At 38.4% G+C, this 25,634-nt stretch overlaps 1 protein-coding gene across 1 annotated transcript in view; it reads left to right on the top strand.

Moving 5' to 3' along the window:
- LOC123982768 (rho GTPase-activating protein 27-like) overlaps positions 1 to 25,451 on the top strand; it is a 26,422-nt gene extending 971 nt beyond the window's left edge. Inside the window, exons 2-18 of the mRNA XM_046068597.1 lie at positions 4,235 to 5,067; positions 14,826 to 15,299; positions 16,523 to 16,759; positions 17,609 to 17,689; positions 17,833 to 17,955; positions 19,096 to 19,182; positions 20,567 to 20,634; positions 20,772 to 20,859; positions 21,286 to 21,387; positions 21,681 to 21,779; positions 22,189 to 22,294; positions 22,387 to 22,521; positions 23,278 to 23,376; positions 23,478 to 23,555; positions 23,718 to 23,849; positions 23,944 to 24,049; positions 24,202 to 25,451. Coding sequence (XP_045924553.1) covers positions 4,294 to 5,067; positions 14,826 to 15,299; positions 16,523 to 16,759; positions 17,609 to 17,689; positions 17,833 to 17,955; positions 19,096 to 19,182; positions 20,567 to 20,634; positions 20,772 to 20,859; positions 21,286 to 21,387; positions 21,681 to 21,779; positions 22,189 to 22,294; positions 22,387 to 22,521; positions 23,278 to 23,376; positions 23,478 to 23,555; positions 23,718 to 23,849; positions 23,944 to 24,049; positions 24,202 to 24,379 — 2,967 coding nt within the window. The 5' untranslated portion in view covers positions 4,235 to 4,293 and the 3' untranslated portion in view covers positions 24,380 to 25,451. The remainder of the gene's footprint in view (positions 1 to 4,234; positions 5,068 to 14,825; positions 15,300 to 16,522; positions 16,760 to 17,608; positions 17,690 to 17,832; positions 17,956 to 19,095; positions 19,183 to 20,566; positions 20,635 to 20,771; positions 20,860 to 21,285; positions 21,388 to 21,680; positions 21,780 to 22,188; positions 22,295 to 22,386; positions 22,522 to 23,277; positions 23,377 to 23,477; positions 23,556 to 23,717; positions 23,850 to 23,943; positions 24,050 to 24,201) is intronic.
- Positions 25,452 to 25,634: the final 183 nt, after the last annotated feature.

Raw genomic sequence — 25,634 nt, 5'->3', positions numbered from 1 at the left:
GTAACAGCTGATTAGATACTTGTACTTCATTGTAGCTACCAGTAACTGTTCATTAGTTACTAGTAACTATTTCTGTTTTATTAGTAACAGCTGATTAGATACTTGTACTTCATTGTAGCTACCAGTAACTGTTCATTAGTTACTAGTAACTATTTCTGTTTTATTAGTAACAGCTGATTAGATACTTGTACTTCATTTTAGCTACCAGTAACTGTTCATTAGTTACTAGAAACTATTTCTGTTTTATTAGTAACAGCTGATTAGATACTTGTACTTCATTTTAGCTACCAGTAACTGTTCATTAGTTACTAGAAACTATTTCTGTTTTATTAGTAACAGCTGATTAGATACTTGTACTTCATTGTAGCTACCAGTAACTGTTCATTAGTTACTAGTAACTATTTCTGTTTTATTAGTAACAGCTGATTAGATACTTGTACTTAATTTTAGCTACCAGTAACTGTTCATTAGTTACTAGTAACTATTCCAAAAGATACTAGTAACATAATATTAACATTTCATGTCAAACACATATAAAACACACATTATTCTTTACGAAGAATGTGTTAATGTTAATGTGTTAACTTGATGATTAATGTTCATACTAGAACAAACACATTTATTTTAATACACACTTTTTAAATGCAGTTTTACATTTAATTTAAATTTAGTGAAATTTTCTAACAGAAAAGTATGTAAGCACAGAAAAACACGCTGCTTACATTGGGCCATGTTGCAGCCATGATAAAATCTTGTATGCTAGCTACCCACACCTCTATTAGCATAGGTTGTTCATGTTAATTTTTATCCAATAACCTGGAGATAAAATGTTAGTTTAAATTTGTGATCATATAAATTTTAGAAAGCGGAAGAAAAATACTGTAGATGCAATAAGTAACTTTTATACCTCAAAATCTGTATTTTGTTGAAAACTTCTGCTGAGGTGAAATTATCCTGCTCCTTTTCCACAGGTAGAGAGAGAATCCAACTGAGCATGTGCAGATTAAGTGTCATCACTCTAGCTTGTTTCTGATTGGAGAAATTGATTGTGTTACAACTGCCCCTATTTCCTCTAATCATTTATTTATTTAATTATTCTAATGAATGCAGGTTGTATTAACAAAACAGTACATACAGTACGAACCAAACACTGATGAACAAACAAAACTGATCAAATTAGTGGTGCAACCGAAGAGCAACTTTAAAGAAAATAATGTCACATTTATAAACAGTAAAAGTTTAATAAAATATCATGTACACATACGTCCTTTAACGCAAATATTATTTGCATTTACGTTTTAACATGTAATTTTGGTGCCATAATAAAATAGTTACTGGCAAAAAAAAATGGTCACAGTTATCTGGAATTATTAATCTCATTAATAACACCAGTAGTTGTTTCTTAAAAACAAAGACAGGTGACTTTATCCTGATAACTTTGTTTTTCTCCTAATACATTTCCAAAGGCCCATCCAGAATATATTTGTGTTTACAATGAAAGAACATATGGAAAATACATTTTTCTAAGTAGCAGAAATCACAAGAATACTGTATATCAACTTAACAGGGTGAGAATTGCATATTTAGTAGTGCACAATTATATATCTAATATATCAAGAGTTTCTGTCTGTGAGAAGATTCAGATGATTGTATTTGATCTAGAAATCCAGCAGGGGGCAAACACATGCGCCAAGTATGGTGAAGCAGTGCTCCACTGACAGCAGTAATTAATGCACATTTGAATACAAATATACTTCCCTGTGTTTGCCTTCTTTCTTTACTCTTGGGTCTTGTTTTACAGTCATGATGGCATCATATCTTATTCAGTTGTAAATGTGTTCTTTTAATCATTTGCTTAAAATAAGTACAAATAACAACTACACAGAAATTATTTGCTTTAATGTCCACATGCAGTTAACGCTGCCTTTTTTTTATTTAACAAGTTTGTAACATTTCTAGCATTGCTGTGTTGTAACGTCAAAATGAATCACCACCTTGCCACTCTTTCCAGTCCACCCTCTTGTCAGTGAGGTGCCATAAAAAGAACACACAAATGTATAAAATACATTTGGGAGTATGGTTCAAATCAGACTTCCCATTTCTTGTGGCTTCAGTGCTGTAATGTATCACACCGCTTTTTTCGGAAGAGAAACAAACTCACACTGAACAGGAAATAAGACTGCAGTAGGCGAGCAGAAACAGTACATGTAAGCAGCAGTTTGAGATCTACGGCACCAGCTCCCTAGAAACAAAACTGCTTAAAAGTTGTTTGAGAGGCCCCCAGTGACGGGACATTTTTAGAAAACAAACTCAGGCAAGTAGACTTAAGTATTATCTCGTACTGAAGCTTCAGTGTATGAAAGTCTGGGATGTGATTCCTCTCATTGGTGAGTCTGTTTTTAACTTGAAAGTGTGTTGTAATGCAAATTTGAGTTGCACTGACTTAAGCTTGCCTTTGTAAAATGATACTGAATTACAAGTTTCAACCTAAGTTAGATTTAACTTGGAAATGAGTTAATGTTTTATTTTATGAATTATAATTATTGTTGTTTTATTTTCAATTTTTCTGTGACTGTAATAATGTACATCTGATATCAACATGTATACGTTCACTCAGACCTTTTAAAAACTAAAATGTAAATGTCAAGATTTATCACACAATTGGTTCCTTTTGTATATAAAATAGCTGTTATCCCTGACATCCTGTTGTTTCTTTATTATGGGTGCTGCAGGAGACAACACAGAGCTGTAAATGTTCTGGGGGATTCATGGACAAAACATAGCTTGATAAGGCAAACTGAGATTGCTATAGGTGACGTAGGACCAATGCAGAGTCGAGGTTGGTGCAGGCTTCCTGTTTTGTGGCTATGCAGTCTGCTGCTCTGGTGTGTCTATAAGATTAGGCTGAAGCTGTTTTGCAGAAAATTGAAGCAACTTCCTGTCTTTTACCTGTACCAGCCTTTTGTTCATACCCTGTTCTTCAAACTGTGTCAGCCTTTTTTGTATCAACATCCTTCTGATAATATCAAACACTAATCACGGATAGATTATTGGATGGATGGTCCCACTGGGCACAGGCACAGGGGCCCAAGGGGTCAGGGGGCCTCAGTTTAAAGTGACTGTTTATGTTTCTTATTGAAAAGTCAATCAAAAGACTACAAAGAGACACAAAACAACTATAAATAGATGCTAAATGACTATAAAATGTCTACTGAGACAGTAAACAACTACATATAGATGTAAAATGACCACAAAATTATTACAGAGAGATGCAAAACAACCAAAAAGACACGTAAAACGACTTTAGAATGACTACCGAGACGCTAAACGACTATAAATAGATACAAAACAACCAAGAAATGATTACAGAGAGACACAAAATGACCACAAAATGATGCAAAAGGACTATAAAATGACAACTGAGACAATAAACAACTACATATAGACGGAAAACTACAACAAAGAGACATAAAAAGACCATATAATGACTACAGAGAGATGCAAACCCAAATAAAATGTCTACTGAGACACTAAATGACTACAAAGAGATGGAAAACTACAACAAAGACACAAAAAAATAACTACAAACAGTAGTCATGTCCTGTCTGGGGGTCTTGCTGCTGTGTAGGAGGGATGGGGGTCCGTTTACATGTCTGTGCCCAGGGGCCTGTTGTCTCATAATCCATCCACTACACTAACATGCTATGAGGGATCAAAAAGAGCTGAAAAGAGGTAACATGTTGCTATGGGCGTCACTTTGTGTTGAAAAGTGGTGGGGACATTTAAGGGCTCATATGAGGGGTGTGACGAAACACTTCGGCCACGAATCGTGAGAAAACACAATATTGGAGTCTCAAGAACAAGATACTCCAATGCTATTTTGTAGAAATATTTATTGATGAAATAGGAATTTCGATTGAATATTATGCAGTAATCAGCAGCTTGTTTTTTTAGCCTAAGTTACTGGTTTTGGACAAGGGAGATCTGTTTCTTTATTTTTACATTGCATTTGATATTTTCCTATTGTGCAAGTAAACTTTTCTCATAGAACTTTTATTTGCAATTTAACATTCCTTGTTTCAAGCTAATTTTCAGAAAACGTTTAGCAAATGTTTTCAAAAAGTGGTGGGGACATGTCCCCAGCGTCCCCAGTGTAAATGACACCTATGGCTATAGGTCGCATGTGTACTACTTTTTAAAAGCCTCACCGACTCCACCTTTCCTTTATTTCCAGATCCAAGATGTTAACACTGTATTCGTGTTAACACAGAGGCCACACAGGTGCAACGGAGCATGGAGCGTGTGTCAGTGCAGCATGAATTTGAGTACACAGCAAAGGATGGTTGCCTTGTGTCCATCAAGCCTAATGAAAGTTACATCCTGGTCTCTAAGACTAATGAGTATTGGTGGCACGTACGCAAAGACCAGCACACCAGGCCCTTTTATGTCCCTGCGCAGTATGTGAAGGAGCTTACTGAAGGCTGTCCTGGTCCCACTAAGCTGGATTCATCTGAGTGTGGGACTGACAGTAAGCCAGTGGACATGGTGACGAGGATTCGTGGATCATCTTATGATGGTTCAAGAGAGACATACCGGTTCTCCACATTTGGTCTCTGTGAGGACAAACCAGATGTAAAGCCCTGTGAAACCCTGAAGGAAAAACAGAGCTCCAGCAGCTCTGCACACTTCCCGGATAATAAAAAGACAAACAATTCAACAGGAGGCCTTTCATTTACCTCAGCGCATCTGAATACTGACGACCAGAAACTGTATGCAAAACCTCATCCCGTGCCAAAGGTCAGAAACGGACAACAGTCAAAAAGCTCTCTGCAGGATGATGAAGTAGAACAGTCACAGACTTTTCTACTCAAGGAGGACATGGACTTCCCTTTACCTCCTAATTTATCCATATATGACACCATACCAGAGCTAAATGTTACAGATTTTGACATCTTTTCTGACCTGCCTGCTCCTGTCGCTTCAGATGACCCATTAATGTTTGAGCAGCAGAATTTGAATGAAAGAGCAGAAGCAACTTCTTCTACAGATGTGCCTCCCAATGAGCAGGTAAGGTTTACATGCTTTATTTTTCATTTTCATTGGTTCATTGCATTTTCATTATTCTGTGTTAGTGTCACTGACTGTTGTGATTTTACAGTCAGCAGAGGGCGCAGTTTCATCACTTAAAAAGATGAAATCAGGCTACTGTGTCTGCTACTGTGCTTGAAGAAGTTTACATGTTTCATCATCTCACAACATTGAATCAAAGTAGATTTAAGTAGTTTTTTTTACATTAATTAACAGAAAAACAAACCAGATTTCTACTAAATTGTTACAAATATAAAATACACATCAGTTATTTCACTTCCTGCTCTCAGGAGAACCGGAGCTTCTCTAAATTTCATTTAATTATCTGCATTTACAATCAGATGAAGTTCATCAAGTGCAAATACAGTAGAGGTTATTTCTTCTGTAGACACTGTGGGATTCTGTGCATTTTAAAGTGGGTGGAAATTTTGACCGCTCTGAAGAATACATGCCAAGTGTAATAGTTAAAGTGTAGAAGTACTCCTTCAAAAGAACTATTAGCAATATGCACCCAAAGTATCAAAAATATAAGTACTCATAATAATCATAAATGGTATAATCACGTATCAGTTATTATATTTTCAGGTGATTATTATTAATAACATATAAGCAGCATTTTAATGCAATTTACTCAAAATTTTAGGAACTTCAGTTTGAACAGTACTTGAGTAAAAGTACTGAGCTGAACTGGTTTAATAGGAAGGATGCTGAAATCCTGACTAAAATGATCTGTTCTTTAAATATAAAACCCATGAGCAGAGAAACACCCATTGTCTTAGAAAAGGCCACAGGAGACAAGCAGCAACAAGATCTCCTGCTAACTTGAATACATAGGCCTAAAGGTAAGAAAGGGCTTAATATCTATTTTATTGTTTGTTGAGGTGGGGCTCGGTTTAACAGCTTTAGATACTGTTGGATGGTTTAATCTATAAAAACGCACGTGTTCTTTATCAAAAGCAATTCTGGAAAGTAGCCTAACTAATTAATGTAGTGGAGTAGAAGAATAAAGAGCGTAAAATGAACTACTAAAGTACAAGTACCTCAAACTTAAAAAGAGTTTTACCAATTTAGCAATGCTCTCCTATAACAATTAAATAAAAACAATCAAAATCCCAACAGCAGAATTTGAAACCAGAGTCATTGTTTGTCACATTATTCTGGCTTGTCAAAACATGGCGCCTACATTACCCACAATGCAACTCGTCCACCAAAAGCTCATTCGGAGTTTCTAGTGTTTTTTTTCGCTCGTAGGGGCCTTGAGCTGCCTGCCTCAACTCACTTCTTTGTAACTCCACACCCCCACATTTTTTTTGCGTAATTTTCAAACTTGTAGTCTTTGTCTCTACACTCCCAACAGACTCTGACTAAAGTGACATCACAGGAGGCAAATTCGCGCTGCTGCCTCTGGAGCTACAAATTTATTCTTCTTTAAACAATTTGTGCAGTAATGTTAGTGCATTAGGCCCCCTCCCCTAAACTATAGCCTATATCTGCAGGCTACTATCAATGTTCACCTTTAAGTGCAGTACTTGATTTAATCTGCATAGTTACTTTCCATCACAGATTACAAACTGTTTGATTAGATTAGAAATGTTAAGATTAAATCACTTGCTGATTTTGACACTTTTTGCAGTGAAGGTTCTCACTGTTGGTTGCGTTCACGGTCTCTGTGCCAGCTCATCAGCATATGAATGGCCGCCCGTCCCCTTCATACCATTTCAATGGGAGAAAAGAGGTGTTTCTTGAATACCTCAGTAAAAGCAGCTGATTCAAGATCTCGGTCTCAGTTTTGGTCAGCGAAAGTTTTCTGCCGGTGTGAAGTCACTTTTACCGGGTGTGTATAGTTTATATTTGTTTATTGACAGATTGAGTGCGTTATTGGTGCACTTGAATTGTTAAGGAAGCGCTGGAGGCTTTTATAGTGTGCGAATTGGCGTTAGATTGGATTACTCTGGGGGTTTCTTGTCGACTTTAATGCTTTGTATACAGTCAGTGTAACCTCAGAACAGGTAGCCTAACAAACAGGTCTTGTAGGCTGGGTGGCTTCTTGTGAGGAAGGGAAGCAGTTCAGTCGCTGCCAGCCACTCCCAAAAACCTCCAGCTAACTTACCTGCTTTCCGCAGCTCCGGTGGCGATCCTGGGAATTACGACTGACCGCACCGCTGGGAAACCATGAAACATTTGCGAATGAATACCTCGTCAAGCCTACTTTCCTGTTGGATATAGCCTAGTTTGTTGAATATAAACGAGAGCGAGAGAGAGAGAGAGAGAGAGAGAGAGTGAAAAAAGTTAAGCTAAGGTAAGTTTCACGCTGTTGGCTTTGCACCTGTTGCAGGTTTACAGCAAGGTTACAGATGAACCAGTTTGTGACGGAGAAAGCCTTTGGTAAGATTTCTACTCAGATGTGTGGCACTCTGACTCATTTAATGGCTGCAGCCTCTCCCACTATACCCAGTGATTGCGTGTGCATCATAACACTGCAATTACCAGCACGCTCGGTTGCTTTAGTGGGAGGTTTAGTATTACTTTAACACAATTAGATAAACCCTTTTGAAACAATTCTCGTTATACTTTGAGTGTTTCTATTCCTCCTCCGTGGGGAATGGGTTTGCCACACACTTGTAACAGGACTGTGGACGTGCCAGGACCCCTCAAGTGCATTAATTCTCACCCCACAATGGAGGGCCATCTCCATGGTGATGTGAGGGGGTCTGGCCTGACTCCCAACAAGCAGGGCTTTAGAGCCTTTAGTGCCAGCCCTGCCATGCAGTTGGCGTGTGTGTGCATATGTAATGTGCAGAACTTGCAATTAGCCCAAATGTAGGTCGCTTAATATGGAGGGTATGTCAGGCTGTTCTTTTGGTGTCAAATGGGATATTATGTTTGGTAAGTGGATGTCAAATCCGGTTGCGATGGGGAATCCAGAGTCTGGTTAGTTCAAAATTGCAGAAAGGAATTCTTGATGCCTGGTTTGTTTTACGGCGATGTTCTTCTTACTGTTATGCTTATGTAGAGCAGTCTTTATTGTAGTTGTTGATGGCACCGGTGTGTTTCCAAGAAACTCTTTTAGCTTCAGTAATGCAGTAATTCTTGCTGCTCTGTGAAAGAGATCAAATCAAATGCCAAAACTGCTCCAACAGTGCAGCTCTGTACACTCCTGCTTCAAAAACACACGTGTCCATCAAGCGTATAAGAACAGGTGCATGCAGCTTTCAGTTCCCAGTCAGGAAGAGCCTTTCATTTCCACTATTCTTCGGTCATATTGTGTAAATACCTGGGTACAGCGATGTGTTTTGCTATTTAACCAGAAAGCGTGCAAAAATCAGATTCGTTCTGTCTCATTTGGAGCTTTTACAAGCAGCCTGTGTGTCACACAGGTTTGTGCACATGTTTCATCTGAACTGAACCCATGTGACAGTAGAAAGTCTGTGTCTCTCGTGTATTACCATTACATTCCAGTCACAGAGCTAAGCATCCAATAATCTGAATAGCCCTGAAGGTCGTTCAACACCATTTATGGCTGTTCTGTCTGTTGCAGGACAAAAATAAGTTCTTGCTCATTTCTCAAGTTGCGACTTTATTTCCTTACCCAGGTAGCCAGATATGAAATATGTCATTGCTTGAAATAATAACATGCTATTTTATATGACAATAGAAAATATTAGAAAGAAACGTCAATATATATCAATGTAACTGATTGTAAAATGTTTCATTTTGGTTGTACAAGTTGAGCAAGGAGATAAGTATTTTCTGGCTACCATGTTTGTTTGGATTAGATAATACACTCGCAAGTTGGAAAACAGGTAAAAAATAGTGTTTATCCATCAGAACAGAAGGCCGTGTTGTTAAACAAGTATTTATTTTTCAGAAAAGCTGATGTTTACATCTGTGACTCAGATGTCATAGTAATACATGAGGCATGAGATTTTGTTTTATCTATTGCGTTCAGGATTGTAAAGTTGTGCTCACACCTAGCATGCAAAGCAGAAAGTCTGCATTTATGTTGACTTTCCTCCAAAGGTTCTCAGTTTTGGGGTGTAGTTCCTGTGGTGGAAACACAGCTTTTGACTTTCTCAAGGTCGCATCTCCATGAGACAATATCATAGACACTTTACAGTATTGATTTACAAAGCCATGTGAAGATAATCTGGAACCTCAGCAGGTCTTTGTCAAGAGTTGCATGAGTCATATACACAGGTATGTCTTTTGTGTAAGAACTATTTGTAAAATGCTTTTGTAAAGCCATAATGATGGGCTTAATTAGAGTTATCCTATCCTCCAGTGCATCCCTCTTTGAACAGTGTTTTGCTGGTGTTTTAGTGCTAGACTTCACCTACAGAGTAAGAGTGGGAGAAATCTGTCATGAACAAGCTGTCAGCAGGTTTGTTTTGTCAGCATGCAGACCTGGCCTGATGGATTCCACATCGGGCATTTTTGGAGTTATCCTGGTTTCTGGGCCCTGAGGACTGTGATGTAAGAGGGAGTGGAGCCAGATTGATTCAATAGCTCAACTGTGTGTGCTTTGTGGCGTGATTTGGGCCCCAATTTGGTACTCCATTGTTTGATTGGATGAGTGCTAATGTGGTTAAGTAATCAAGCAGATTGCTGCTTCATGCATTGCTGAGGGCAGAGAGTTGTCTGCTCTGTGCTGATGGATTTTCATCCTAACTTATGCTCGAAAATATTGTTCAAGGTCTTAACAGTCCTCTAAGTAAAACAGTTTTTCATAGCAGACAAACTCTGCTGTGACGGGGGAAACATACATCTCAAATGTCAGACACGACAATATAATCTTTTTGAGGTTTTTCCTAGGCACATTTGAATAGCAAACTATATTTCCGTCCAGGAACTAAATGTTAGATGTTTTGGATATTCCAGGAAACTTTGATTCATCACAGCCATGATACACACTGGAACTTAGAAAGCAACCGACAAGCATAGATGTAGTAAGATAAGAAAAATAGTTGCCCAAAAGCCTCAAACCTAATTTGAGATTAACCCTAGCCCCCCAAAATAGCCACAAACTGCTCTGCCTACTGTCTGCAGAATGGGTAATGTCCCATGTAGAAGGAAGTGTCGATTCAAAAATCGGCCCTAAAACCAGACTTCCTGTTTCACGCAGTCTCTCTCGTGGAAGCGGTTTTAGCAAAACGATGTCTCATCAGAGTTGCTTGTCAAAAGCAGCTCTTTCATATCACTGTGGGAATTATTGCTTCCCTTTTTTTACCCATTATTGGCTACTTGAGGGCTGAATACGGTGTACAGCACCTGCAGCACATGTAGAAGAAAACACAAGTACCGTTCTTGTTCTGTAAAATATTCTTTGACTCCTTTTGCGTATTTTCTGTAAACTGAAAGGTGCGTTCTCTTTGTTGTAAACTTTGTTTCCATGCTGACAATTACCTTTTTTTTTTTTTTTTATCATAGGGGCACATAAGCAGGAAGTAGATGGAAGTGACCTGCAAAGTGTACATTGCTCTGTCTATCTAAACCGCCTCTCTGTCTTATTTTCATTGTCTCTTTCTGCTTTTCGGCTCTTAGCACACACAGACAGTTACCCTCTACCCCCCTATCCTGCACACAGGAATTCATGCGTATGAACACACAAACACAGACGCTCGCACAAACACATCTCACCCAGTGCCCCTTCCTGCTGCTATTGTAACAGAGCTCACAGTTCTCCTTTCTATCTGGGCTGAAACCGTCACAGCTTCTGCGAGAGGAGGATGTGTGCTTGAGGGTGTCTGCATGATTGTGCGTTTGCCTCTCTCCCATCACAAGTTGATTGAAACGCAGTCGCACACTCGAGTCTCTTGAGTTTGGCATCCATTTGTCCATTTGGATTTATGGCTCTTCTAAATAGAAGGATATAAACATGATGGAGATGTACTCCAGGGTTTGGTCAAGTCATCAAGCGAAGCGGGGCTTGACTCTGCCGGTGGTTCCTCAGGTAGGTAATTATGCTCACATCAAAGCAGATTTTTTGCTACATGATCCAGTTTCAGTCTCCGTGGACAGTGTACTTTATATGTTTTGATAACAGTTGCTTCCTGCTTTGCGTGAACACGCCACTTCTGCTCGTGGTTCTTTTCCTGTGTATAGTGGCGTAAATAGTGAACTGACAGTGTTGACAGCTGTTGCCTAAAAGCTCAGCCATCATGAATGTTGGTATGGGTTTTTAGTTTGGATGTTAAGAAAACCTTTTATGTGGCATGGGGTTCAGTCTCAAAAAACTCATTTTCATCTGAAAGCAGCAGCGTTTATGTCTGACTTTGACAGTTTCGTTTGTTGACATCTGCTGTCAATGCGTATTTCAGTCAGTTATTGGGAAATGAGCAACTCTTTATATCACAACGACCAGACCAGAGAGCAGCTGTTACGATGTAGAAATACAAAAGGGACCGAACATTTGAAAGTTAAACAAAACAGTCCTTTTTGTCTGAAGTTTTGTGATAGTAGACGTGTTTTCTGTCATGTCAAGACTCTTTGGGAGAAAAGTTGATAGCATCCACCTATACACTTCAACAAGAGCAAAGCATTGTGAAAGAGATATTCTGATCCTTTACGTAAGAAAAAGCACCAATACATTAGTTTAGAAGTTCTATATTGAATAGTAAAGTATAGTGTGTGTGTGTGTGTGTGTGTGTATGTGTGTGTGTGTGTGTGTGTGTGTGTGTGTGTGTGTGTGTGTATATATATAGTAAAATAAAAAAGGTATCAACAGCAGAATGTAGTATCAAAAGTAGAAGTACTCCTTCTGCAGAAAAATTCCCCCTGTGAGTGATGGACTATATCTGTGCATGACTTTGTTAGATTGTTGATGATGATGCATCAGTATGTGAGCATCATTTTACTGTGGGTCGAGATGGAGCTACGTTTTACTTATTTAGGTAAAGGTAGGTATGTCATTGGTTCCAAACAAAGTGGCCGGGCTCCTCTTACGAGTGCCAAGATAAAAATCTGAGAGGTCAGGACAGGGTTTATGTGTTAGGAAAGAAAAGTTCTGCTACAAAAATGTGTGTGCAATTTTTTAAATTCTTCTTTTTTGTGAAATAATGCATAATTTTACCTCGTTAAACCTTGAACAATTACTTTAACGAAACAATCTGAGACATTTACAAGGAAAATATCTCTGTTGTTGAACTGATGATGGAAAAAAAACAAATTTTACAAGCCAAAAGGTGGGAAATTGGTTTGATATTTGACAGTTTATTGTATTTTATAAAATTTTTTGTTTTTGGACATAAAAAAATGTGTAGCATGGAAGAAACTACACTTGTCAAATACACATAATGTGGCAAAACAACAGTATTAAATGTAGTAGAGTAGTATGTGTATTTATATATATATATATAAATTTGTGTGTATATGTTTGCGTTTGCGTTTTTTGCATGTTTATTGCATGTAGCATAAGGGCATTCCAGCATAGCTAATTCAGAAATCAATGTTGCAGCTCTTTCATTTCCTCTGTCTGCCTCCGTGTCGTTTGAAATCAATTTGTTGCAGGGGTCAGTTGTCTGGTTGTCCTCATCAATTGCCTCATGGTTATATTGAGATCAATAACGAAGCAAAGTCAGCAAATTGATAACATTGAATAGACAGATTAAAAGAACAGGGAGTTGATCATGAAATCGATAATGCAAAAATGTGTACATCCCTTTTGTTATGTTGTAAGTTTTATTAATATTAACTACTTTTATCTTAATCTCCTGATGTCCTCAGCCTGTTGGCAGTGGTGGAAGAAGTATTCAGATCATTTACTTAAGTAAAAGTAACAATACCACAATGTAAAAAGTCCTGCGGTCAAAAGCTTACTTAAGTAAAAGTACAGAAATATTATAAAATACACTTAAAGTATGAAAAGGTCAAACTTGTCATACAGATACATTTTACTGTTGTAGTTGGCTGAGGTGGAGAAAATTTTAACTACTCTATATACTGTTTGCTAACAGTTTAATCCGCAAAACCCACAATCTCACAAAGACATTTCTGTAAATAATTGTGTCCTAAAACCATATTTCCCCAAAATAAGTGGGAAAAAAAATATAATTACAGTAAGAATAGTGATTACACTTGTTTTTATTTAAAATTAATTTGTTTAAAAATGCACTGGAAGGGAGTGCATGTAGCTCAAAACAAGAAAGAGTAAGGCTGGTTGCTGGACTAGAATTATAAAAAATGAAACTTAATTTTGGAAAATACTTGAAAGAAGGGGTTTCACATTGAAAATATTCTTACTGCACTGCCAGATATTTTACTATTTAGAAAGAAAATAAGACTTAATAGAACTCAAATACAGATTAAAATGAATTGATATTTTTCAAGCGGACCACATGTTTTATATGAAAAATCGTATACGTCAAAGTAACAAGTAACTACAACTGACAGATCAAGGTAGTGCAGCAACAAGTCCGACATTTCACTGTGAAATATAGTGGAGTAATAACATTAAAATACTCTAATAAAGTACAAGTACGTCAAATTTCACTTAAGTGCAGTGCAGGAGTAAATGTAATTTCCACCACTGCCCATTGGCTTCCCTGACATCTCTCTTCTTTATAGCACTACACATTTAGCACAGCGATGAACAGATGTAGCACAGACACACAGAGGTCTCAGGTGTTGGTAAATATAGACTATGGGGCTGAGCCGAGAGACAAGAGGTAGCTAGAGTGTAGTCTGAAAGAGACAGCAAGGCACTCTTTGTATTTGTGCCATCATGACGGCGTATGAAAGAGGCAGAGCGGTACATCCCAGGAGTCCCACGGTCAGGAATAATTGTCTCAATGGAGCGCAGGTGAGAAAAGAACATCTTAATGAAAGGTCATTTCAAGTACAACAGTGGCACTTTTTCGTTGCATCACAGTTTCAGAGTGCTATGGACAGAGGCCACCTTTCATCACATCTCAGTTTCACTCTAATTGTCATTCTTTAAACAAATTAGTTGTCATGATCAATTTGCATGTCGTTTTCCTGCCACACAGCATGTGGAATCATGCAGAGCTCTGTTTCTGAAAGTAAGAAAACATGCAGGTTTCAACAGCTTCCTTCTAAAAGACAGAAACTGAAAATGCAGTTTGTAGTAAAAGAGTTTTTATTCATTATATTCAGGGAGTTGCTTTGCAGTGAAGCATCATAATGCCTGATGATAGTTGTCAGGTTTAACCTAGTTTTTTGTCCTTTGCAGTTTGTCTGTGGTCAGATGCTGTGCCAGTGGTGTGGTAGTTTATCTTTGTCTGTCACCCACTGTGGCTACCTTAACAAAATACATCACAGATTGTCACGCTAGTCTGCTATGGCAGGACGACAGACAGACTTAACAACATTAAATTTTTGTGTGTGGGTGTTTTTGTGCACAAGAGAATGAAAGTAGAATTAGGTAATGATCATTATTGTGGGAGGAACACCTCTGTGCTGTGCGTGTTTTTTTTTGTTTTTTTGTGTTACAGCTGTAGGCTACTTCCTGTGCGCTCTTCTGTAAGATGCGGAAGGCTGACTTACTAAGAGCTATACTAAGAACAGTGGGCTGAAGTCTGGTACATGACACTTGTGAAATACTGTTTGCAAGTTACAAGACTAGAACAAGCTTACAAATGATTCTAAGCTTGTTCTACTTTAAAAGAAAATGTCTTTGTAAAAGCACACACACTGTTCCTACATTAACTTTAGTTCTCATTCTGTGCACACATGTGGATGTACTTGAGTTTCTACATCTGCATTTTTTGGATTTTTCGCAGGCGGAGAATGAAAATCTTCGGTCAGCCGTGTACGTCAATGTAGGACAACTACGCAAAAGCATCTCCGAGTCTCCCCCCTCGGCTCCTTCATCCTACTCTCCTTCCTACTTTAACCCAGAGGGATGGGAGGCGCACGTTGACGAAGAAAGTGGACAGGAGTACTACTACCACCCCGCCACGGGGCGCACCACCTGGGACAACCCCTTTCTAGACTCCCCCACGGACCCTGAGCCGCTCACCTCAGAGGAGCCTTGTTCCCCCTCACCTCCTCAGTCTCCTGCCTTTTCTCTGTCCACCGCCTCTCCCCCTGCGTGGACCTCAGACTGGGAGCAGTTGGTTGATGAGACTAGCGGTCGGCCCTACTTCTACAACCCAATGTCTGGGGAGACGTCCTGGGAGCCTCCAGAGCAACTGAGCCCGTATCCCCCTCTGATGGAGCCTATGAGTGTGCACAGGTTCCATGAGGACGGGCCGGTAAGAACAGCCTGGCTGCTCTACTTAGCCTCTCTCTGTCTCCTGTTTTAGCTTCACCCAGGGGGAAAGCTGTAAATACAGTCTGCTTTTAATGGAATTAAATCTCCAGCACCTACATAGCAGACTGGACTAATTTTCATTAGGAAAGCTCAAAGCACCAGTGCAGAAGGCCCCCCACAGTAGTGTCCCGAACTTTAAAAAAACATATACATTTATCCTCATTTTGAATTAATTTTATGGGTATTCCCGACAGTCAGAGTCTTTGAGTCAAGCAATATCAGTAAATGTTCAAATGCATCACTTTTGCTGAGGAATATGTTGTATATATCAGATTATTTCACATTAGATGGGTTTCACCTGTTTTTTTTGACACAACACAAGCAACAAGTGACCCCTTTCCTGCCCGTTAAGGTTTTTTTTTTTTTAGAGCTAGAGCAAGAAAAAAGGGCCATTAATGGGTCCAACAAAGAACAATACTTTGAGGCCTACTTTGAAGGGCTGTGACTTATTTATCAAAGTCATAGTAAAGTCATGACTTTCTCTGAATCGAGGTCACAGTGGGAAATGATTCAGCTCATTATTTAGTGAGATGTAGCAACATTCAACACAAAAACTGAACTGAGGCAATTATCAGTGTTAGTGTCAGTCCTACCGATTACTGCAATGGTTACCCAACCTGGGGGCTGGGACTCCCCACGGGAGGATTTAAAGAGTATTTTGACCTTTAAACAGACCTAGGCTAGCTGTTTACAGTCTTTGTGCAAAGCTAAACAGCTGTTAGCTGAAGCTTCATATTTACTGTACAGACATGAGAGTGGTGTCAATCAATTATCATCTAACTCTTGGCAAGAAAGCGAATAAGTGTATTTACCAAAATGTTGAACTATTTGTTTAACAAGATAGTAATGGAGACAAAAGTCATTTATTTAAAATGTTGTTTTATCAAATCTTTTTTGGGGAAATACTGGAAACCTTCTCCTCTTCAGGACTCTAAAATTGATTAAAATGAAACAATCTGAAAAGAGAACGTCACTAATTGGTGACTTTGCACACAACTCGTAGACATACGTTTGTACCCTGCGATAAGGAGTTATGAGTGGGCATTTATTGGCTACAAAAAAAGGTTGGGAACCAATGCATTGCCATATATTCTAACTGCATTTTCAAGTTTGCATGTTTTGGTTTTAATGTTCATTCTGTTTCCACCATGTTTACATCCCCAGCCTTCTCTACCCGAGGAGGACTACCCCCCAGAGGATTACCCAGCTGCTGAACAAAATACCCACAATGAGCTCCTTGCCACTGGCCCTCCCACCCTCCCTAAAGAGTTTGCCCTAAGCCATGGGAGCCATACCATCATCCCAAGGGCCTGCTTGGACCGCAGTACCCCAACTGGTTGGAACCTCACTGTGGAACATAACGGGACCTGGGTGTTCACCAGTGAACACTCTCCAGAGCAGGTAGCTCCATGGACTGACTTATAAGAACAGAGGACATGATGGAATTTAACTTCATAAAGGTCCTAAATACAGTTAAGATAGTCCTCATTTTAGCTTGCGAAACACTTTTAAAAGTGTTGGATGACATTACTTGGGGATGTTTCTAGCATTTCTACTATTTATTGTGAGTTTCAAATAGACATTCACACTAAGAGATAAACATGGCTACCATAATGTTTGATTGTAGAAAGTATTTCTAGCTATCCCTCAGAGGTCATTTGTGACTGTTTTGATGTCAGTGTGAGCGAGGGGCTCTCTTCAGTCTTAAGGCAGGGGTTTGTTTGTACAAAGTATTGTCCAACCCCATCTAAACGCAGATGTACAGCTTTTCTGAAATGTTCAAATCCTGGCCAGTCTCTGAATGAAGTGGCCGTGATTGTGGAATTATCAATTTTGGAAAGTTAAAAAAAACTGTCCAGACGCAGCCTCCCCAAGTTGTTGGAGAGGTGTGGATGGAGGGCGTTTCAGATGTTGTTGGGACATTAAACATGCATTGTGTTTGCAGCATGATGAGTCATTTACAATGTAGAGTAATGTTAAACAATCACACAGGGAGCAGAAAAGTACCAATTTCTCCACCAACAGTAGTATAGCCTCAGTAGAACATAATCCTTTATGTCACCTACCTCACTCTCTTATTCTTGTATAGGATGTTCTTTTAATTCAAAAGTGTTAATATATACACATAAAATAAATATATCGTAAAGAAGAGAAAGTATATATATTATGAGCTGTAGTAGCAGCTTCTTATTTGGGAAACAACAGTGATTATGAATCATCTTTAACTAAGACATGTTTGTTATGTAACAGTGGATCAAGTCTGTGGATGATCGAGGGCAGACCTTCTACTATCTGAGAGACGGCTCTAAGTCTCAGTGGAGCCTGCCTGAGGTAATGATCCTTCACTACACGTGGATCAAAGAAAACCTTTTTCCACTTAGTCCATGATGTATGGCACATGGCAATATGTTTCATTCAGGAGACAAACCCAGACGAAAAGTAGTAGTAAACTAACTGTGTGTTGGTCCCTCCAGGCCCCTGTAGGTCCTGGCTTGTCCAGGATGGAGAATGGCGTTGACGCACACAATGCGTCAGTCATCAAAAACTGGAGACAATCCATGGGGCCTGCACAACTCGGCTCAGCCCAGGATGATGGGGTACATACAAATTCTCACACACAGACCTGCATGTGCATGGTGTATCACACATCCAGGGTGTGTCAGCCAGCTTAAACAGAAAGCTTTAGTCAGGGAGAAATAGTAAGTCTGTGTTCAACCGACACTCCCAGGTTTTTAAAGCCCTTATTTAGCAAGGCAAATCAACTGTAGTGATCGTATTTACAGTAACAGCTTGAGGACAGAGCTGCAGAGGGAGGGAGAGGGAGGGACATAATTATACACAAACACTGGGGAGTTGCTGGATACAAATAAATTTTTTTTCCCTCCTTACTAAGCTAACACTTTGCTCAAGGCCACAACAGTGGTAGCATTTGGGAGTAAGGTTGGCCTCTGTTTATTTCTCACCCCCAGATGTAACAAAAAAGTCATCTGATCCCCTAATAATGTTTATAGATGTGTCTTTAATCTTTTATCCATATAGTGGTTGAATTTGGCAAATACAATGTGTGCATACACACTACATGGCCAAAAGTATGTGGACTCCTGAAAATTCATTTCAGTACCATGGGCATTGATCAGCTAACCAAGTTCTTCCACCCCAAATTGGGGAAAAAACATTTCTTTATGGACTTTGCTTTGTGCACAGGAGCATTGTCAAAACAGGACAGGGATAAACACAAGCTTTTGACACAAAGTTGGAAGCACATTAATCGCTGTGTGCTGTAGCGTTAAGATTTCAAACTTAGGGGCCCAGTCCAAACCATGAAAAACAGCCCTTGACCAGAACTACACAAAAGGATGTGGACACCCCTGTCCTCTTTTGGCCATGTCTGTTTTTATAATTGTGAAGAATGGAAGTGATGATAAAGACTCTGGAGGTTATGTATAAACCAGTTTGAACATGAGACACAGCCATAGAGAAAAAAAAATACAATTAATAAAGCCAAACGAAAACAGCAAGAAGTGTCAAAACAAAGGTACTATAATTTTTAACATTAAGTATTTCTTCGCAATCACAGCTACTCTACAGACTAGGTGTGTGTTGTACAAAGAAATACATATCTTATCTGGTCATTTCTGGTTATTATTCTAAATACAATTAGTTGATGCTCTGGTCTTGTGATTTTATGAGTTTTGAATCCTGAAATCTCCTTCTGCTGTTCTTCCCCTGTTGTTCAGAGATTCGTCCCAACTCACAGGAGGAAAACGTCAGACTACGGCAGCGACAGCTCCAGTACAGGAAACTCTCCAGAGACGCAGCAAAACGTGAGTGGTCTGCTGATTCTTCTTACTCTATAATAAGTAGAGGATGAATAAATGACAGTTAAGTTAGCCATTAAGTACTGTGACCTGCCCCCATAACTGAACGGTGCTCTGTGTCTCTCTCTTAAGGCTTTTGGGTTTAGAGCCTGGAGAAACCCCTATTATCTGACCTCAAGGTGGCTGCGCTATAACGTGGGTTGTTAATTTGAGCGTTCACCTGAGCTTGATACATAGATAGCAGCGTCTATCTATGATGGGCAAAAGGTGTGACTTTAGATCACAGACATTTTTCATTCCCTCCATCAAAGATTATGTCCATTTTAATCCTCCTGCCTCTTATTTTAATTATGGATTATCACTGCTGGGATGCATGTTACAACCAACCAGATAAACCTACATTGTCACATTTACCATATAGTGGTTTGAGGTCATGTCCTGTTGTATCCTGTTGTATACATGGTTTAATCTGCCATACACTTCACTGCAGATTAATACTTTTAAATGTAACAACAAGAAAGAGTAGTAGTTTAAAAAAGCCTTTACAACACTCTATGTAGATTATGTTATTGCTAAATGTTTTACACCTCTCCTTCAGTGTTTTAATTCAGTCACAGTCCAGAAAAGTTCACCACCACAGCTTTAATAGGGTAAATACAGCTGTCTGTTGTTGTTGTTGTGCCACTGAGGCTGATTGTCAGAGACAGGGGAAGTCAGAAAGCTTGAATTGAATTGAAATCTTTATTTCAAACATGCAAGAGAAAGTATAAAAAAATAAAACAATGTTTAAAAACATAGGAGAAAAAAACAACAGTTGAGTAGCAAACAAAGTACCCTTCTTTCCTGTGTTAACATATGTCTATCACATGTGTGAAAGGCGTAGGAAGAAGTTAAACTTATGTACTCCTACCCCTTTAATAGCTTAAAGTCAGACTAACAAATTGTTGCTTTTGATATTTTCTTATTTATTGATCAAAGAAAAATACCAGTCACATCCTTTAATCAAACACAGAACAGATCTGTTCATTTCTATGTAGTGATGGTGAAGTATTGCTCAAAGTATTGCTCAAAAGAACTTTTGTAACAATTCACCAGTTAATCAGAACAAAAAAATGTTTTTTAACTTCCGTGTGTCATGGGAAAGTCCCCCTGTAACTGGATGAATGGATGATTGCAACTTTAACGTTTAGGATATGAGGTGTATAAGGAAGTTTGTATGTGAATGCCGTTGAAAATAATCTGCATGCATGGCTTTACTGATGAAGTTTGTGCACAGCATTGTAACCTGTATTGTGGGTCCCTCATGTCATCACATTGATTTTACACATGAGGTTTAAAATTACAAATACACGATAAAGAATTAAAATGTTGGGATCTTTTACATTTTCAGGTGCAGAACTTAGAGAAAGCAGGAATTCTCAACAAAACAAAAGTTTCTGAGAACGGCAAAAAAGTAAGGTAAGCTCAAACTATACTTTGAGGTTGTTTTGTTTGCAAGTATGACACTCAACGTTTCAGTTTCAATTTTTGAGTTTGGGTGTGTTTGGAGTCACGTGTCACGTTCTGTGGCAGTGATGGTTATTCCCCTATTACAGGAAAAACTGGACCCAGACATGGACTGTTCTCCTCGGAGGAGTGCTGACGTTCCACAAAGATCCAAAGTCTGCAGCAACAGGGGCCTTGGTACGATTTAAGTGTTAATAAGAGACTCACAGGAGAGGAAAGTGCTTATCCTGCATTAATAAGAAGCTGTGACACCTGAATGCTGCATTCCCGCTTATGTTGCATTCTGTACATTTCTGAGAGCGTTGTGTTTGCATGAAAAGTTATAGATAGAATTAACAGCCTCAACACATTGCTTGAAATTTTTTAACGAAAAGTTTACACTTTGTTATCATGCTTCATACCTAAGAAAGGGAATGAAACATTAAACTGCAGCATGGTGCAGACTGGTTGTGTCACCTCTATGAGGAGTGACCGCACATACAAGCCCTCAGGTCATAGGCTGACAGAGACAGATACATCTTTTGTGTAGCGCAGCTTGTTTCTTGGAATGCGGCGCCGTAAGTTTCGTAAACAGCTGTATTTTCTTTTTTGTTCTCCGCGCAGAACAAGACCAATCAGATCGTTCCAGAGGTCACGGTGGACCTGCGAGGAGCGACGATTGGCTGGGCCTCAAAGGACAAATCCAGCAAAAAGAATGTTTTAGAGGTGTGTTCGTTTGTTGACAAAGGATATAATGCAATGTGTGCGTGAATGTTTTTATATTAAGCAAACAACGCACCATTGAGTGCCTACAGTGTGTAATTTATGCTTCTCAACTAAAACATGATCTCGTGTATTTATGTCAGATATTAAAATAAATGTTGTGAGATAATGAGTAAAAGGATATCATCTGGGACTGATCTAAATGTGATTTGTGATTCGTTTTTAATTATTGTTTCCCAAAATAACTCTGATGAACAGTCCTCTTCACTATCTCTCTCTTTTTCTGTCTCCTCCAGTTAAAAGGCAAGAACGGTGTGGAGTTTCTGATACAGTACGATACAGAAAGCATCATCAATGACTGGCACAAGGTCTTAGTGGACACCATACGACAACTGGTGAGCCCTTCATTGCCCATAAGTGAAAATGGTCAAGTCATTTGAATTGTTTGACGTTTTTGGGAATTCGCTTATTTGCCTTAGAGAAAGTGGGGTTGTCATCATAGTGGAAAAAAAGGATATAGCAATTCAATCAAAAATAAAAAACATTTTATTTTAGAAAATACTTCTAAAAACATTATTTTGCATTGGAAATATACTTAATGCACTGGCAGATTTCGTTATTTTAAGAGAAATACACTTCAAGGACTGAATTACAGACATGAGTATAAGGACGTTTTGCAGTGTATGTTCAAGTTGCTGAATTCACTTATCTTTAATAATTCAGGTTTAATAGCTGTAATTGTGCAGTCAATATTTGCAGTACTCCTGTTTGAGAGTTTACTCAGTCTATATGTCTGTTCATCAGGAATACCAGGACCATCATTCAGAGGAGGAGGACGAGAACTTATATGAGAAGATTACCTGCACAGAGCGAGATGACAAGTTTGGAGGCAGCGTGGACAAGCGAAGATGTAAAAAGTTTAACTGTGGCATGAATGACCCAGTTAGCTAAATCAGGCTACAAGTACGATCATTTTAAATGTCTAACGTTTGATTTTTGTAGCCTCCAGGCCAAGTGTCGCACAATCTTCCAGCACAGCAGGAGACGCAGACCAAAAGAGGGTTCGAACCAAGCTGATGAAGTTCCTCATGAAACGCCCCACACTGCAGTCTGTCAAGGAGAAAGGCTACATACGAGGTAATTTTGAATGGCAATAACATAATATTGTTCTTTTCTATATTGTGGGTGATTTGAACAGAATTAAATGGAAATGATACAATGAGAAAATCAACCCAGCTTACCTGCAATTCATGAGTTTCACCCAAACCTACAAGTCTACAAACCAATGGGTGACGTCACGGTGGTACACATATTTTAACACAACCTTTTTTTGTATTTTCAAGTTCACATTTCAGTTCAGGACTTTATAATCCCACAAGAGGAAATTCTTTATGCAGAAATGTAACATAAAAAACATGTACAATAAAATAAAAACAAAATAAGATGTGATATTAATTGAAGGCATTAAATGTGCTGGTACTATAAATGCAATAGAGATAACAATAAAATGTTCATGAGATAAAAGGAAGTTCTGTTAATATATAATCTCACAGTTGTATATTTTGTGAATATTCACACAACTGTTTTTTTTTTAACTCATATTACTGTAATTCTGTATATTGCATGTAAAAACATGGTATATATTTATTTTTGTACTCATTTCCTACTGCATACTTTATATATGTATTATTTTTCACAACAGTTACATTGTACTACTTCTTATATGCATGCTGTAATCTCTTACAATACAATCTATGCTTTTTACAATACTTGATCTTTGACACATAGTCTCTGACACATGTTCTAATATTGACTGACTGATTGATTGCATTTCTGCCTGAATTCAATTACTACTACTATTAATAATAATTATAATATTCTTATTCCCTGTAGACAATGTGTTTGGATGCCATCTGGCCACACTGTGTGAGCAAGAGAAGGACACAGTTCCTAGTTTTGTGGTAAAATGTATCAAAGCAGTGGAAAATAGAGGTAATCCGCCTTGTTTGTGTCACCGCCTGCATAATATTGAAGTGTTTTTCCTTTGTGCAGTAAGGAAGCTGACTTACTGGTGCCGATGTGTTGATTTACAGGTTTAGACATTGACGGGCTCTACAGAGTGAGTGGGAACCTTGCTGTCATTCAGAAACTACGCTTCAAGGCCGATCACGGTAAAGTTTACAACAAGTTTATGTTCATTAATCTCTATAATTCAGTCAAGGACTTCACAGACTGAGAAAGCACACCATTCATAGTGCCTGTAGTATTTCACTGTAGACAGCAGTGCCCCCTGCTGTGCTTTCATGGGCTGTACACCTTTTGTGTTGAAACAGAGGAGCTGGACCTTGAGGACGGCCAGTGGGAGGACGTTCACGTCATCACCGGAGCGTTGAAATTGTTTTTCCGAGAGCTTCCTGAGCCACTTTTCCCATACAGCCACTTTAATAATTTCATCTCAGCCATCAGTAAGCAGATTTTTGAATCCATAGTTGACGTTAGTGTTTAGTTGATGTTGGTTATATTTAAAACTGATTAATAACTTTTGTCCTGTTTTTCCAGGAATTTCTGATTACAACTCAAAACTGTCTTGCATGTATGAGCTGGTCAAATCACTTCCTTCACCAAATCATGACACCATGAAACTCCTTTTTGGGCATTTACGCAGGTGTGTTCAAATTTCTTTTTATATTTTTAATGTTATCCTTTGCATCCTTCGTGTGTGTGTGTGTGTGTGTGTGTATATAAACAAAACAGGTGAATTATGTAATTATGTCTCCTCACATTATCATCCCCCCCTTTTTTTTTTTTCTCCGACAGGGTCATTCAATATGGGGAGGACAATCGCATGACTGTGCAGAATGTGGCAATTGTATTCGGCCCTACTCTGCTTCGGCCAGAGATGGAGTCATCCAACATCGCCATGCACATGATCTTTCAGAACCAGATCGTAGAATTCATCCTGAATGAATATGAGCGTCTCTTCCACAACAGCTAAAGCTGTCACAAGTTTCCAGTGCAGACCTGGGCACACGCCTAGTAAATGTGCTTAAGTTTGAAGTGATAAATTTACATTTTGCATGTACATAAACAGCCTTAGTGTGACGTCTAAAAAAAAAACTGTCTTGTAAAATAAGTTTAAAGGGCTCTTCAAGTTTTTTTCACTCAAAATATTTGAGGTTTAACCACGTAAAGTTAGATAAAGGGATCCTCAAATGGTCTTTGCTAAGAATATTTGAAGCATGTTTAACCACTGTTTTGACCAGATTTACTCCATAGGAGGAAGACACTGTTAGAACTATCTTTGGCAGTATTGTTGGATTGAAAATCAAGCCACACAGGTGCAAACAGGTGTGGTTTGGTTTCCCTTTTCAGAATTATTTAGCTTGTTGATTGGCTGGAAGGAATGTATCAGGTTGCTCTTGTTCCCTGAGACTCTGGCTGTCTTAATCTCACAAGGCACTTTCTGCAGATTTTAATTGTTTATTGTTTTGTTTGTTTTGTTTTGTCTAAATCACAGTGATAATAGAACCCAAGTCAAACCTGGACGGATGCATTAATGCTGACAAAATGTTCAATGATTGCTTCCATCTTTATTTTAGAAAGTTTAATGACTTTTAAATATTGTTTTGAATTTGAAATTACAGTATATCAAATATGGCAATAACTAAAATTGCATTCTAATATTGTGTTTTTGTTTTCAGTCTCATTTTACCCATGAATTTTATTGTAATATAGAAATGTATAAAAATAAATATTAATACCAATATATTGCTGTGAAGTAGATGGTGAAATAAAATACTCGTGCGACCTATAGATTATTTTCCACTGAAGTGTAAAATGCCATTTTCAAGCATGCTGCACTTGAAGAAACTGTATTATAATGCAATAGAAATATAAATATGTAGTGATACATTTTCTGACAGTTCAACCAGTCTGAGCATGAACCAGAAAAGTGAGATCTAGACGAGATTTATGACTTGTAAATAGAAATAGGTGGCATATTTATGCTCAAAGTTGCTGAAAATGTGAAAGTTATTCCATAATAAAAATAACTTTGTAAAAAAGAATGACTTGTTTGTTTGTTCCTTTCAAAAGGCTCAAGAAAACCCATCTGTAAATAAACAGCATCAACACACCTATGGTATCATTTTGTGTATGTGTAATATATTTGCTATTACTTACAATTTGCTAGCCTGTTATATTTGATTGCTACTTTGTACTTTGCTATATGCACTTTGTTTAAACATAGA

The sequence above is a fragment of the Micropterus dolomieu genome, linkage group LG14 (genome assembly GCF_021292245.1).
Source record: "Micropterus dolomieu isolate WLL.071019.BEF.003 ecotype Adirondacks linkage group LG14, ASM2129224v1, whole genome shotgun sequence".
Classification (NCBI taxonomy): domain Eukaryota; kingdom Metazoa; phylum Chordata; class Actinopteri; order Centrarchiformes; family Centrarchidae; genus Micropterus; species Micropterus dolomieu.
This window is presented reverse-complemented; position numbering and strand designations above follow the sequence as displayed.